The 16260-nt window shown below is 38.1% G+C and overlaps 1 protein-coding gene across 5 annotated transcripts in view; it reads left to right on the forward strand.

The window, feature by feature from the left end:
- The window catches only part of arhgap32b (Rho GTPase activating protein 32b), a 69269-nt gene that overhangs the window by 27025 nt on the left and 25984 nt on the right, over positions 1 to 16260 (forward strand). For 3 of the 5 annotated variants that reach the window (XM_058087654.1, XM_058087652.1, XM_058087653.1), the window contains exons 6-7: positions 13351 to 13437; positions 15622 to 15759. In XM_058087654.1, coding sequence (XP_057943637.1) covers positions 13351 to 13437; positions 15622 to 15759 — 225 coding nt within the window. Of the gene's footprint in view, positions 1 to 8570; positions 9131 to 13350; positions 13438 to 15621; positions 15760 to 16260 lie in introns of those variants that run through there. The other 2 variants (XM_058087655.1, XM_058087656.1) reach the window with 2 other exon arrangements.

The raw sequence follows: 16260 nt of genomic DNA on the forward strand, positions 1-16260 counted from the left end.
TGATTATCTTCCCTGAAACTAAAGATTGTTTGATTGAAAGCTGGATAGGGTTTCCAAGTCGTCCTACCTGCAGTCCTTTATGGTGTCAAACCAGTAGGGGTCAGCAGTGAGTTAAACATGGTCTGCATTGCTGTCTGAAAGGAAGAAATGACGTTAGATTCACCTGCAGCATGATTGTTGCAATAACCTGGTTTAAACCCTCCATCCTCATATATTATTGATCCGTAGATTTGTTGTACTTTTGGCTGGAGTGTGGTCCTTGCTGCCAGTACGCAGTGCTGTGTCACTTATGGTCCTTCTCATATTACTCTTAAGATATTGTGCCTTTTGTTTGTAGTTTTGGTGTCTGTAAGCCTCCCTACTCTGTTTCAGGGAGAACAGTACCCCTAGCGAAAGCTTTTGTTGTGACTCTTGTCCAGCCCAACACAGTTTTTGTGGCTTTTCATGCATTTAGTCCGCCCTCAAAAATGAACAATGTATGAATCTGAAGAATGTTAATGTCACTGATGTTTATTTTGTCTGTCTAATCTCCTTGATTGAGTGATTTATGGTAATTATTATGATTATTTCAAAAAATGCTTTTGGTTGTGTGCTTGAGAATATTTATACACTGATATCTACATGTCGCTTAAGTCGCCCTTGCTTACTGCTACTACAACTACAACTACTACTACTACTGCTACTACAACTACTACTACGACTACGCAGCTAGCAGAAGCTAAATAGATAATCAATGACAGTGGTTGCTCACGCTCGGTAAAACATTGCCCCCTACTGTTTTGGTAGAGAATTACGTTATGATTTCAAGCCTCACACGCCACTAATCTAATCAAATTAATCAAATTATTTGACTTATTCAAAGGATTAAAAAAAAAAAAACCTCAAATATTATTTGAAAATCATTGAAAAACAGAGTCCGATTAGCATTTTTGTTCTTGTGTCAATTTGAAGGCTAAAAGCCTGGTAGCCACGGCGGTCTGGTGGTTAGTGCGCAGACCTCACAGCTAGGAGACTAGGGTTCGGTCCCCGCCCTCGGCCATCTCTGTGTGGAGTTTGCATGTTCTCCCCGTGCATGTGTGGGTTTTCTCCGGTTTTCTCCGACTCCAAATTGTCCATAGGTATGAATGTGAGTGTGAATGTTTGTTTGTCTATATGTGCCCTGTGATTGGCTGGCGACCAGTCCAGGGTGTACCCCGCCTCTTGCCCAAAGACAGCTGGGATAGGCTCCAGCACCCCCCGCGACCCTCGTGAGGAAAAAGCGGTAGAAAATGAATGAATAGCCTGGTAGCGACATTTTCCTAGCTTGTTTTATTAGTTTATAGATGAAAACTAACAAAACCAGCAGAATTGAAATATTTAACACCCTATTAGAGCAATCCAATTTCTTAAATGGGTCTAAAAAAAAGAGTGAAAGGCAAATGAGCTAGCTTACCTGACACGCTGCCATTTTGGGAAAGCCATATCCTAGGATAGCGACATGACAGTCTCTCCAAAAGGTTTTGCAGCTCGTTTTCTTTGAATTAATTGAAGAAATACAGTAAGAATTATTGATCTGTAAGATGTGATGCCCTATTAAAGTATTTGAATTGTTAAGTGTCCAAAAATAGCTTTAATGGCAAAAAATCTTCTGGAAATGAGCTAACTTACATGCTGTCATTTTGGGGAAACTCGTTTTCAATGAATTAATTGAAGAAATATAGCAGCAACAGTTGAATTGTAGTATTTGACACCATATTAAAGCATTTGAATTGTTAACCGTGTCCTAAAATAGCTTTAATGGCAAGAAATACACTTTTGGAAATGAGCTAGCTTACCTGACATGCTGCCATTTTGGGGAAGAAATATCCTGAAATAGCCACTTGACAACCACTTCAAAATGTTTTACAGCTAGTTTTCGATGAATTAATTGAAGAAATATAGCAGCAACAGTTGAATTGTAGTATTTGACACCATATAAAAGCATTTGATTTGTTAACCGTGTTCTAAAATTGCTTTAATAGCAAGAAATACATTTTTGGAAATGAGCTAGCTTACCTGACATGCTGCCATTTTGGAGAAGCAATATCCTGAAATAGTCACATAACAAACACTCCAAACTGTTTCCTATAGTTCACTTAGGGACTTGCTGAGTACAAGTCAAGCAAAAAGCCGTATAGGAACTTTCTGCCACATTAAATTGTTACTGATGTGTGTCACAATGGCTTCTTATAGCGGAAACGCTGGTCAACCACAGAATGAGTATTGTGCTATATAACCTGTTATTTTCTGTTAGGACTGACGTGATGGTTCATAAACTCTAACAGAAGAGGTTAAAGAACACCGGCCAACACTTATTGTGGTCACAATACTTCAGTGTCAACAAAAAAGCCCCCCCCCAAAACACAAACAGTTTTTTAGTAACGACGTGCACTGTTATAACAGGGGTGGTTTTTGTACGTGTGCACTGTCTCGCGTCTAATCAAAACCGACGGCCCAGTCATCCCACCGTGTAGACCAGCTTAATGTGTGTTGCTGCATGGCTGATGCATTTGTCTCATCTACCTTTTGGCTCTAATGTGACAGATTTCCCCTGAACATCTGTGCACTTCATTTTGTCTGCGCTCTGAGCATCCATCCATCTTTCTATCGATCCTTCCCTCAATCATTTGCCTGTGTCAGCTCCTGCTGGCTGATCACTCTGGCGCAATATGCTCGGCGGGACTGTTGAGTCGTTGCCTTTTTACACAAAAGACCATGCATAGAAATGACTTTTGGTGTGAGTCAGGGCTTATTAACTGATTCAATTCCCGGCCAGTTTTCAAAAGGCAAACCCCTTCAGTACCGATTTTGACTGATCTTTCAATGCATGCATAAAATTATGTTCTATGGTTACATAAACATGGAACCTACTAAAAGAAACATTAGACTGTCTTCCATACATACGTTTTCTATGCCACTTATCGCCAATATGTGTATGCTGGAGCCAATCCCAGCTGTCTTACAACCTCTGGCGGCCGCTGCAAATAAATGCATGTATGGGAAACCTTACATGCGCCATGTGTATATCCGTTCTCTAAAGGTAAACACAAAAATAAACACTGCTGGAGCAAACAGTCCATATTCTGCTTTGCAATATACTGAAGTGAGCTGATTTTCCTTTCCTCCTTCACACTTGACAAACCTTCCTGTCCTTTCCTGACATTTCAACTGCTGAGCTGGATGCCGGAGTACATGCTTGCCAATAGGAACTCTCAAAATATGGAGCCAAAACCCGACCATTCATTTTTGGCATTGCAGAAAAGGATGCCTTGACACGGAAACAAGTATATGGCACTGAAAACTAAAATACTTATACAGTATACTAATGGCAATGAATTGGTGTGTGTGTGGGAATGTTCAGGGGGAGGTTACGTGGAACGCATGAAGAAGCCTCGAGCGGTCTCTGACGGCCACGCCATTATTTCAGGGACCCATCCTGCTGCGGTAACGCAGCATAACAAAGCGTAAAGTTAATTCATTCATTCATTTTCTACCGCTTTTCCTCATGAGGGTCACGAGGGTGCTGCAGCCTATCCCGGCTGTCTTCGGGCGAGAGGCGGGGTGCACCCCGGACTGGTCGCCAGCCAATCACAGGGCCCATATAGACAAACAACCATTCACACTCACATTCATACCTATGGACAATTTGGAGTCGCTAATTAACCTAGCATGTTTTTGGAATGTGGGAGGAAACCGGAGTACCCGGAGGAAACCCACGCATGCACGGGGAGAACATGCAAACTCCACACAGAGATGGCCGAGGGTGGAATTGAACCCTGGTCTCCTAGCTGTGAGGTCTGCGCGCTAACCACTCGACCACCGTGCCGCCACGCTAAGAATGTAACACACATAAATATAAATGACATAAACAGAATCATTTTAATTTAATTTAATCATTTCGTTAATTTTAACGCAAAAACCCATTGCATGTTTACGTTTCAAGAGCGGTTGAGAATATACCGTAATTTCCGGTCTGACTCACGGTGTCCTCTTACATAAAAAAAAAAAAAACTAAACTCATCACACAGCAACTTAACACTTAAATTATGTACCTAAGAACTATACAAACAAGCACCGATAAGAGTTATTGTTTTACATAATGCATTGCATCTGAGCAACATATTCATTGGTGCTGCTGCAGAGCTGTAATGATGTCAGCCTCCCTCTGGGCTCCCTCTGGCTCCCTCTGGAGGAGAGAGGCAGCGCCATCCATTCATCCTTTTCGTATGACACTTAAACACCAAAGATGTAAACGCTGGGGAAAGGCATTGCTTCAAGGCGCCACATCATGTTAAAGGGACATTACCTTCAATTTGTCTGTTGCCTGTCACGCTGGCATAGCAGTGTTGCAGAGTTCGACAAACTAGGTCATCATTGGATTATTCTTGGATATTCGTAAGCAGATTTGTCGTTGAGAATAATTTGATTCTCCTGCAGCCACTCAAACAGATTTGCCTGTTGCTACATGGAATTGAGAGGCTATTAGAGACACTTTTTTTTTGGGTGGGGGTGGGGGTGAAAGGAAAATGGGCTTTCGCTGATAACCCCCCCCCCCCCCCCACACCACAAGGGGGGGTGTGGAACCGTGGCAAGTGCCTGGTGGCCCGTCCTGGCTGACCTGACCTCATCCTCATTGGGTGCGGCCATTTTTGTTTCCGGCAATAGGTCTTTGAACTTGATGCAGCATATGGTTGGCACATGAACTCATCACAGCTGATAGAAAATGAAACACTTCTCTATATGCGATATTATGCTAAAAATAGAGGCACATATAAATGTACAGTGCATGTCATTCACACTGTGAAGTACATCAAAATGCAGTACCCGGATGCTGCAGTCAAAGTATCCCAAATTACCACTTAGTCACCATCAAAATAATGCCGGCAACCCATAGTGGTGGAAAGTGTGTTAGCTGGCAAAGAACTACAGAGCCATCAGCCCCCTGATGATGTCATCGACGGGCGACGGAACTGATTCCACATATTGGCAAGCTCATTGGCTGCTAACAGGGACATATTGTGATTGAAAATACATACACAACATAGTTGGATTCATGCAGTCAAAATGCGCGCCATATTGTACGCTAACCAGAAAATGTAGGCAAAATTTTGCCTTACACCATACTGAAAAACAGGCAAAGTGGTATGTTTGTAATTGAGGTTCCACTGTACTGCTTTTATTACTAATATTGAAGGTGTGACTTTACTGACTACATAATGTGTACACCAAACTGAGCATGGTTTTGCTTGACACTTATTACACAAAATTTGCAAGTTTTCTAGATGAGACTCATTAGTCACGTTTACATGAGGAGTTTTTTTCTTTCTGAATGGAATCATTCCGAAAACAATGGTATATATGGAAAGGAATATTCCAATCGCGTGTCTACATGCGCCGCAATAATCAACGTTACCGTTACTCAAAATAATAGCGAGGAACGTTACCTTTACCCAAAATAATGGCGAGGAACCTTACCTTGACCCAATATAATGGTGAGGAATGTTACAGTTACCCAAAATAATGGCGAGGAACGTTACCGTTACCCAAAATAATGGCGAGGAACATTACCGTTACCCAAAATAATGGCGAGGAACGTTACCTTTACCCAAAATAATGGCGAGGAACGTTACCTTTACCCAAAATAATGGCGAGGAACGTTACCTTTATCCAATATAATGGCAAGGAACGTTACCTTTACCCAACATAATGGCGAGGAACGTTACCTTTACCCAACATAATAGCGAGGAACGTTACCTTTACCCAATATAATGGCGAGGAACGTTACCTTTACTGCTTTTATTACTAATATTGAAGGCTTGACTTTACCGACTACAGGATGTGTACACCAAACCGAGCATGGTTTTGCTTGACACTTATTACACAAAATTAGCAAGTTTTCTAGATGAGACTCATTAGTCACGTTTACATGAGGAGTTTTTTTCTTTCCGAATGGAATCATTCCGAAAACAATGGTATATATGGAAAGGAATATTCCAATCGCATGTCTCCATGCGCCGCAATAATCGTTACCTTTACCCAAAATAATGGCGAGGAACGTTACCTTTACCCAAAATAATGGCGAGGAACGTTACCTTTATCCAATATAATGGCAAGGAACGTTACCTTTACCCAACATAATGGCGAGGAACGTTACCTTTACCCAACATAATAGCGAGGAACGTTACCTTTACCCAATATAATGGCGAGGAACGTTACCTTTACTGCTTTTATTACTAATATTGAAGGCTTGACTTTACCGACTACAGGATGTGTACACCAAACCGAGCATGGTTTTGCTTGACACTTATTACACAAAATTAGCAAGTTTTCTAGATGAGACTCATTAGTCACGTTTACATGAGGAGTTTTTTTCTTTCCGAATGGAATCATTCCGAAAACAATGGTATATATGGAAAGGAATATTCCAATCGCATGTCTCCATGCGCCGCAATAATCAACGTTACCTTTACCCAATATAATGGCAAGGAACGTTACCTTTACCCAACATAATGGTGAGGAACGTTACCTTTACCCAAAATAATGGCGAGGAACGTTACCTTTACCCAAAATAATGGCGAGGAACGTTACCTTTACCCAAAATAATGGCGAGGAACGTTACCTTTATCCAATATAATGGCGAGGAACGTTACCTTTACCCAACATAATGGCGAGGAACGTTACCTTTACCCAACATAATAGCGAGGAACGTTACCTTTACCCAATATAATGGCGAGGAACGTTACCTTTACTGCTTTTATTACTAATATTGAAGGCTTGACTTTACCGACTACAGGATGTGTACACCAAACCGAGCATGGTTTTGCTTGACACTTATTACACAAAATTAGCAAGTTTTCTAGATGAGACTCATTGGTCACGTTTACATGAGGAGTTTTTTTCTTTCCGAATGGAATCATTCCGAAAACAATGGTATATATGGAAAGGAATATTCCAATCGCATGTCTCCATGCGCCGCAATAATCAACGTTACCTTTACCCAAAATAATGGCGAGGAACATTACCTTTACCCAATATAATGGCAAGGAACGTTACCTTTACCCAACATAATGGTGAGGAACGTTACCTTGACCCAATATAATGGTGAGGAATGTTACAGTTACCCAAAATAATAGTGAGGAACGTTACCTTTACCCAAAATAATGGCGAGGAACGTTACCTTTACCCAAAATAATGGCGAGGAACGTTACCTTTATCCAATATAATGGCAAGGAACGTTACCTTTACCCAACATAATGGCGAGGAACGTTACCTTTACCCAACATAATAGCGAGGAACGTTACCTTTACCCAATATAATGGCGAGGAACGTTACCTTTACTGCTTTTATTACTAATATTGAAGGCTTGACTTTACCGACTACAGGATGTGTACACCAAACCGAGCATGGTTTTGCTTGACACTTATTACACAAAATTAGCAAGTTTTCTAGATGAGACTCATTGGTCACGTTTACATGAGGAGTTTTTTTCTTTCCGAATGGAATCATTCCGAAAACAATGGTATATATGGAAAGGAATATTCCAATCGCATGTCTCCATGCGCCGCAATAATCAACGTTACCTTTACCCAAAATAATGGCGAGGAACATTACCTTTACCCAATATAATGGCAAGGAACGTTACCTTTACCCAACATAATGGTGAGGAACGTTACCTTGACCCAATATAATGGTGAGGAATGTTACAGTTACCCAAAATAATAGTGAGGAACGTTACCGTTACCCAAAATAATGGTGAGGAACGTTACCGTTACCCAAAATAATGGCGAGGACCGTTACCGTTACCCAAAATAATGGCGAGGAACGTTACCGTTACCCAAAATAATGGCGAGGAACGTTACCGTTACTGCTTTTATTACTAATATTGAAGGCTTGACTTTACCGACTGCAGGATGTGTACACCAAACTGAGCATGGTTTTGCTTGACACTTATTTCACAAAATTTGCAAGATTTTGCAACACCACGAAGAAGAACAACGCAGTCTGACAACTTTCCGATTGAGCGGGTATAAGATACCTCAATCAGATTGGGGAAAGGAATATTCCACCGATTATATATTCATTCGGATTGGCACTTTTCTTTTGGAATGAGGTGTATACAAAGGTTACATTCTTTCCGAGCAAATAACCCGAATGAAATTGGAATATTTGGGTCCATGTAAACGTGGCTATTGTCTCTTTAATGTGGAGTGACATTTTAATTGCCGCAAAAGATGTTAAATGAAAATCTGCTTTGTAGAAAAACTCAGGGTAGGAACGATCCGTGGATATTTTGTGGACGGTTTGCATGGTTCGGTAGAGTTTGTGATCACTGTGCTAGATTGGATTTAAGAGGGAACACTGCTCATGTGGAGGAAACAAAATGTGCACCCCTCCTCCTCTTTTCCCCCCATTTACCTCCTGCCCCCTTCTCCTCTGTGTGTCCTTGTTCTGCCTTGGTTTCTCCCTCCATCCTCTTTGTCCTGGGAATGTACCAAGCAGGGAGGGGAAGATGAGGACAGAAGGGGGAGGGGTGAACCAGCATGTCAGGCTGGGGTGAGGTTGAAGAAGGGAGAGAGGATAGCGTGTGGGACAGACAACAACGTGTGTGCACGCTGAAGTCTGCCGCGGAGAACGGCCTGGAAGTTTTATTTGAACAAAAAAAAACGGACATGAAGGCGGTTTATTGAATTCGGCGGTCAGAAAGTTTTCTCCATTGCGAGGCATCAAAGAAAGGAAAAAAAAACTACACGCAAACAAAAGCAAGAAGAATCGAGACTGGACATCACAATGCCCGCAAAAGCCGAGTACACACGGTAGAAGCCGTCCACAGCTGAGGAAACCACATCACTTTTCATCGTCCAAAGTTGACCGTGTTATTATCTACGCTCACAAAAAGGACCAGGAGAACGAACTTCTAATGTTTTTGTCCAGTGCAATTGTGCACAGGATTGCTGAAACTGGACTCTGTGAGACGGGATGAGAATCTGAGACCAGGGACAGGTGTTGGGGATTTCAGGGAAAGGCACATGTGAACCTCAGCCGCATGAAGGTGAATGGAATTGTGGCAGCCACGACGAGAAAGGACTGAAAAGCAGTGTTGACCTTGCTGTAGGTAGGCATGTGTATTGCTGTGTTTGGCATTTTTGAATATACTTATATCTGCTGGGTGCATTGAAATTGGGCTTTTTGCCCCCTTTCCAACCTTAGCAAATTGCTCTGTTATGGAAAACTACTTACAGTAAAAGGGTTGCTGTTTATTTTCATTATGGATCCATTCTGACACAAACACTAACATTTCCAAACACTTTGTCTCTGTGGCTACGTTCTGCATCTGATTTTTTTTCATGTCACTCTTTTATATGTAGATATACAATAAGTCCGACATGTATCCGATGCTACTGGAGTCCAAAGGTTCAGGTCTCGTATATCTGGCGACAAATGTCACAATGTTTGAGGGGAAAATGGTGGAATGAAGAGGTTTTGGAACTGATTACTCGCATAAATGTCCCGCCACTCCTGGCTTCAACATCCACCCAAACGGCTCCTTGTCTCAGCAAGTTCCCCACAAAGTACCATAGCCAAAATTCTTGCACTCTTCCTGCTTAATTTTCGAGAAAATGATGACTCCAAATTAGTAAGGATGCACACTGAAGTCTAACAAGGGTTTATTAAAAACAAACTACAATGTAGTTTCCTTGACAAAGCCCAGTGATTGTCAAATAGTGGGCTGCGGTTATCAAGCACGGTTTTATGATAATTTTAACTGGTGAGGAACATTACCGTTACCCGACATAATGTCGAGAAACGTTACCGTTACCCAACATAATGGCGAGGAACATTACCGTTACCCAAAATAATGGTGAGGAACGTCACCGTTACCCAATATAATGGTGAGGAAACACTGCATTGCTGTACTTCCTTAATAACGAATAAGTAAGACTGTGTTTTGTTTAAGGCCTCATTCACTCGTTCCCAGATTGATTTATAGTCATGATGCTTTCTTCTTGGAAGGTGTGATTTGCAGCTTTTGCTTTTGCCACACACTGGTTTTGGTCTGTAGAAGGGCCTAGCCTTTTATAAAGATTGACACCCTTTGGAGAATGCCATTCTGTGTGAGTGCAGGTTGACCTGATTGTGATTTGTAAATGCGGTCCAACGACTGGCTAAAAGCAAGAGGCACTTGCTGGCTCGTAACGTTATTTCCATTGGAGATCAAATTGCTGTGCTGGGCAGTCTTGTTTATGGTTTCCTGCACCACTGGAAATGTCTGTGTATCTTTAGAATAACTTTTAATAGTTAGGGTGCAGCTGTGAGTCAACCTCCTTTCTAGCCTTATTTTTTGCCTTTAACGTCTTTATATGATTGAGCACGACCTCTCATATACAAAAGAGTACATATGAGAAGTATTATCCTTCAGTAGCTGTCTTGTAAACATGAATGCGTTGCAACGGTCCATTCCAAAAAGTCAGACCAAAACCAAAACTTGAAAACCGAACAAATTTTTTTTTTCCCTATAGGAAATCATGTAAATACAACAAATCGGTTCCAGACACCCGGAAATCTTACGTGCAGAAACAAGGCCTTCAATTGCCAGAGAAATGTTGAAATCATCAACAAATCAATCAGCACCTGGTAGACTGGGGGGGGGCGCTTTTCTCATGAACACAAGGAACAAAATGTCAGCCATGCCTTTCTGACTTTGTGAAAACATTTTGAGGAAGGAATCACGGAATTGGACAATAAAAAACGGAATCTGCTGTTAAATATAGAATCTTGCGGAAAGTGACATCATGGGGGAATCTCATCACAAACACTAACACTACCCCCCCCCCTCCCCCCAACATGTCAACATGTCGAAAGTTGGAAAACACTGAAAGACCGGCAAAAGTTGACAACAACATATTTGAAACGGCTCTCTTACATAGTGTGCATGAAGCTAGCTTGGTTAGCTTAGTTTAGCAGAGCATGCTAGGGTGTGTGTGTAATGGTAATGGTAATGGTAATGGTTTTATTTCAATTGAACATGCATCAGATTACAATTGAATGCATCCCATAATCAGTTCACAGTTCCACATGTCCAAAAGGAGTAGGAAGAAGCAAAGCTTATTAAATCCTACCCCTCCATCTGGTACTTTTACAATCAGTAACTGTTACATTTGTTCACTTCCTGCTTTCCTAATATTTAATTGTTTTTTTTTTACTAGTATTATTTTTTTTATTTATTTTTTAATATATTTTAATTTTAATTTTAGTCATGTACCAAAGTACAAGGTGATATGACCATACAATGACATAATGGGTACCATAGTTACTGTCAATATAGTGATATGTAGAGCACATCATGACTGGTTCAAGACTCTTGTGTGTGTGTGTGAGGCTCGGGTTGTATGAGTGTGTTGTGTTTTTATCGCTTTAATGTAACTGGGACATTTTACGATACCATAAATAAAAATATTCTCGCGCCCAACTAGTTTTCAACATGAAAGGGACATACTTCCAGCCTTCAAAATGACAACGCTGTTGGCAGCATACTGTCTTAAGTGTAATTGTGCATTAATAACATGCAGTTTCTTGAGAATTTATTAGCGAGTTTGGTGTGCAAAAGCATTTCATTTCTTGCCTCTGAACGCTGATTAACTTTTGCCCTTGTATCTTGATTCCGAACAGAGATGATTCAGCAAGCAATGATTCAGCACTCTTGTGGAAAATATCTGGAATGTACCATTTTCAAACTCCTTGTATGGCTGAAGAATGCCTCATATTCAATGTGTTTCATTGCAGTCACAGCCAAGTGACAGGACTGTATGGGATGTGGCCTTAGTCTGCTGTGTCTGTGGAATTTTACTGTCAGGGCTGCACAGGTCATGTTTGTCACTAGTCTATTATCCTGAAGGGAAAAACCCAACAAAGACTCAAATGGCTACGGTAACGCAGGCCAGTGGTCAAATAAGTCATTGGATATTTTCAGTGTCATCATCGAAACAAAAACTTTCATTGTTTATTGATAATTTTTTTTATGTACATCCGTAGCCATCGGGACTTGCAATAAGCAAGTTAAATGGATTGCATAATCCATTTAAAGGGGAACTGCACTTTATTTATTTGATGTGCGTTGTTAGGTAGCTCATATTAACTAGTTTTCTCGCACTAGATTGCACAGAATAGGGAAATAAATATGTGTTCATGTTTCGCATCAGGATTGTGAATGATGGCCACAATTCCCCAAAAAGTACAGTTCCCCTTTTAAATGTTTAATCAATTGTCATATATTGCGAATGCTAATTGCTAGCATGTATAGTATACGTATGGGATATCCAGTGTAAATTAGCATTTGCGCTAGTGCATTTGCGCTAGTGCAAATGCTTGTGCGTTTAATTTATGTTGAATATCACAGATAATTTTTGTTATTCTTATTTAAGTTGTGATTGACAAGGGTTATTTATGCAAGTTTGTATTTGTCGTGCTTCGATTGAGAACCCGTTGTCCGTCTGCTCAGCTTGCAAGTACCACCATCGCACAGAAACGGGAAATAAATATGTATTCATGTTTCGCATAAGGATTGTGAATGATGGCCAAAATTCCCCAAAAAGTACAGTTCCCCTTTTAAATGTTTAATCAATTGTCATATATCGCGAATGCTAATCGCTAGCATGTATATGGGATATCCAGTGTAAATTAGCATGGAGTGCATGCTAGTGCATTTGCGCTAGTGCAAATGCTTGTGCATTCATTGAATATCACAGATAATTTTTGTTACTCTTATGTAAGTTGTGATTGACAAGTGTTATTACAATATTATTACAAGTACCAAACGGCCCAGGGTTTAAGAGGTTAAGCAGATGCCATTTAGGCCAGACAATCATCATGTTGAGGATCAGCTTGGAACTCATGTTATTTAATCCTCATATTTGACAGCATTTATTTCCAATAGTATCTTTCCTATGAGGTTACTGAGAGTCCTGTTGTATTTTTTTCATTAAAGAGCATCGAGAAATTATCAGTTATTTGATGAAAATTTGATGTCACTCAGTACTTTGATGTCCCACTTTGTTGTCTTTGACTTGAAGGCACGTTTGTTCTTTCCTTTTTGAATACAACAGAACGTCCCGTCGTTACTATGACAAGATGACATGACCGGTCATTCAATTTGTCTCAATCCCCCATGACAGGAAAGGGGTTTCACTGTATCTTAGATCAGTTTTCTTTATCTATTCGAACCCCTATAAGCCAACCCTTTGGGTCATAGGTTTGATGTATATAAGTGCTGTGTTATGGCGGCGGTGGAAAATGAATCATCCTAAATGAACAATTGTGTTTGTATTGTTCTTCCAGTTGTCCCTCGGCGATGAACAGAGTGAAGTGACGCGGAACAGCCATGAGTCCAAGGAGCTTGTGTACTTGGTTCATATTTACTGCCAGGTGAGTCTTCACAAAGACAGCTTAAAGGCTCACGGATGGGATTTTTCAACTAAATATGTTCAATATTCTTTGTTTTTATATTTTATAAATGTATTATAATTTTATTATATATATATATATATATATATATATATATATATATATATATATATATATATATATATATATATATATATATATATATATATTTTTTTTTATTTATTTATTTTTTTTTAAGGGTGTTTTGTTTCTGTGTCCCATTGAATTTAGCTTATATGTTTTTGTTGTTTGACGTGATTTTTCAACTAAATATGTTCAATAGTCTTTGTTTTTTATTTTATATATATTATAATTTTATTATATATTATATATATAATATTATAATATATTATATATATATATATATTATATTTTAAAGTTTTTTTTCTGTGTCCCATTGAATGTAGCTTTTATGATTTCGTTGTTTGACGTGATTATTCAACTAAATATGTTAAATAGTCTTTGTTTTTATATTTTATATGTATATTATAATTCTATAATTTTAGTATATACATATATATATATATATATATATATATATATATTATAATATATTATATATATATATTTTAAGGGTGTTTTATTTCTGTGTCCCATTGAATTTAGCTTGTATGTTTTTGTTGTTTGACGTGATTTGTCAACTAAATTTGTTCAATAGACTTTGTTTTTTATTTTATATATATATATATATATATATATATATATATTATAATTGTATTATATATATATAATATTATATTTTATATATATATAATATTATAATATATTATATATATATTTTATATTTTAAAGGTTTCGTTTCTGTGTCCCATTGAATGTAGCTTTTATGATTTCGTTGTTTGACGTGATTTTTCAACTAAATATGTTAAATAGTCTTTGTTTTTATATTTTATATATATATTATAATTTTATATTATATATTTTATATATTATATATATATATATATATATATATATATATATATATATATATATATATATATATATATATATATAATATTATATATATATTTTAAGGGTGTTTTGTTTCTGTGTCCCATTGAATTTAGCTTGTATGTTTTTGTTGTTTGACGTGATTTTTCAACTAAATATGTTTAATATTCTTTGTTTGTATTTATTTATATATATATATATATATATATATATATATATATATATATATATATATATATATATATATATATCCTACAATAATATATTATATATATATATATATATTATATTTGAAGGGTGTTTTGTTTCTGTGTTCCATTGAATTTAGCTTGTATGTTTTCGTTGTTTGAACCCTAACAAACAGATCCACTCCAGCTGCTCATTAGCTGTCTCCTGTGACATGTTGGATTTTTTTTTTTCCCATGCCTTTCCATCTACAGATGGTATTCCTTCTCCACTACCTTGGCGATGACACACAAGTATGTGTCTGCGTAGCTGGAAATTCCGTCCACTTGTAGCCTTCGGAAAATTGTTAGCTCTTCACCAGTGGTTTAGGGAGAGAGAGAAAAAAAAAGACAACTTTAAACAGAGAAAGTGGAATTTCAGTGAAAGTGGGGCAATACAGTATAAAGTTCTCTGTGAGCCCAGTGAGACCTTTCAGGCCTGTCTGCCGCAGCCACAGCGAGCTTAGTGGTGTGCTGCAGTCCCAGCGTTACAGACCTTGGCCCCAGTACACACAAATCTTTTCAGGCCAAATGACAGCAAAATACTTTTTCCACCGCTAGTTTCTCTCATTTGGTATGGCAGCTTGGAGCTCTTTGGTATATGTGACGTTACATCAAATATATTGAATACAGGGGTTGCGCTTGCCCTTATTCTTTCAGAATCACTGTATTTTGCTACAAAGAGCTGAGTAAGCGGTATTATTATTTATCCAACATACCTACTGTGGACTTTTGTCTCAGTGTTATTGGGAAAGTTGGCGTATTTACTAGTGGTGTAATGTGATATTGTTTCGACTCGGTACAGCAGCATAGTAATCACAGTACATATTAAGTGAAGGACAGGAAGTTTTTATCACATTGTGCATATACTGGGTAAAGAAATACAGTGCAGCAGCAATTATGCCAAGGAGAAGCAAGAGCTCGAAAACCCACCTCTGCCATTAAAGTCTCCATTTAGGCAACACTCTGCTTTTTTCCTGTTTGGACCAACTGTCTTTTCTTTATTCAGAGTCGAAGCTGGATTGTGAGGCGCAGCTATGAGGATTTCCGCGTCTTGGACAAGCATCTGCATCTGTGCATCTACGACCGACGCTTCTCACAGCTGCCGGAGCTGCCGCGACATGACAGCTTGACTGACCAACCCGAAGTGAGCCCTGATGACATAGCTACAACACAGGAAAAATTAAATTAAATTAAATTAAATTAAATTAAATTAAATTAAATTAAATTAAATTAAATTAAATTAAATTAAATTAAATTAAATTAAATTAAATTAAATTAAATTAAATTAAATTAAATTAAATTAAATTAAATTAAATTAAATTAAATTAAATTAAATTAAATTAATCATGTAAAATCATATACCATACTATATTATATTGTATTGTATTATAATGTTATGTAATGTAATATTATAATAACAATTATATTATATATTATATTTTATTGTATTATATATTATATTAAATTATATTAAATGTAATTTAATTAATCATATAAAATCATATACTATACCATACTATATTGTATTGTAATGTGATGTAATGTAATATTATAATAACAATTATATTATATATTATATTTTATTGTATTATATTATATTACACTGCATGAGGTCTCCTCCTCTTTCATGTGGAAGTGGTACTTT

This window comes from Doryrhamphus excisus, chromosome 11 (assembly GCF_030265055.1).
Source record: "Doryrhamphus excisus isolate RoL2022-K1 chromosome 11, RoL_Dexc_1.0, whole genome shotgun sequence".
Lineage (NCBI taxonomy): Eukaryota > Metazoa > Chordata > Actinopteri > Syngnathiformes > Syngnathidae > Doryrhamphus > Doryrhamphus excisus.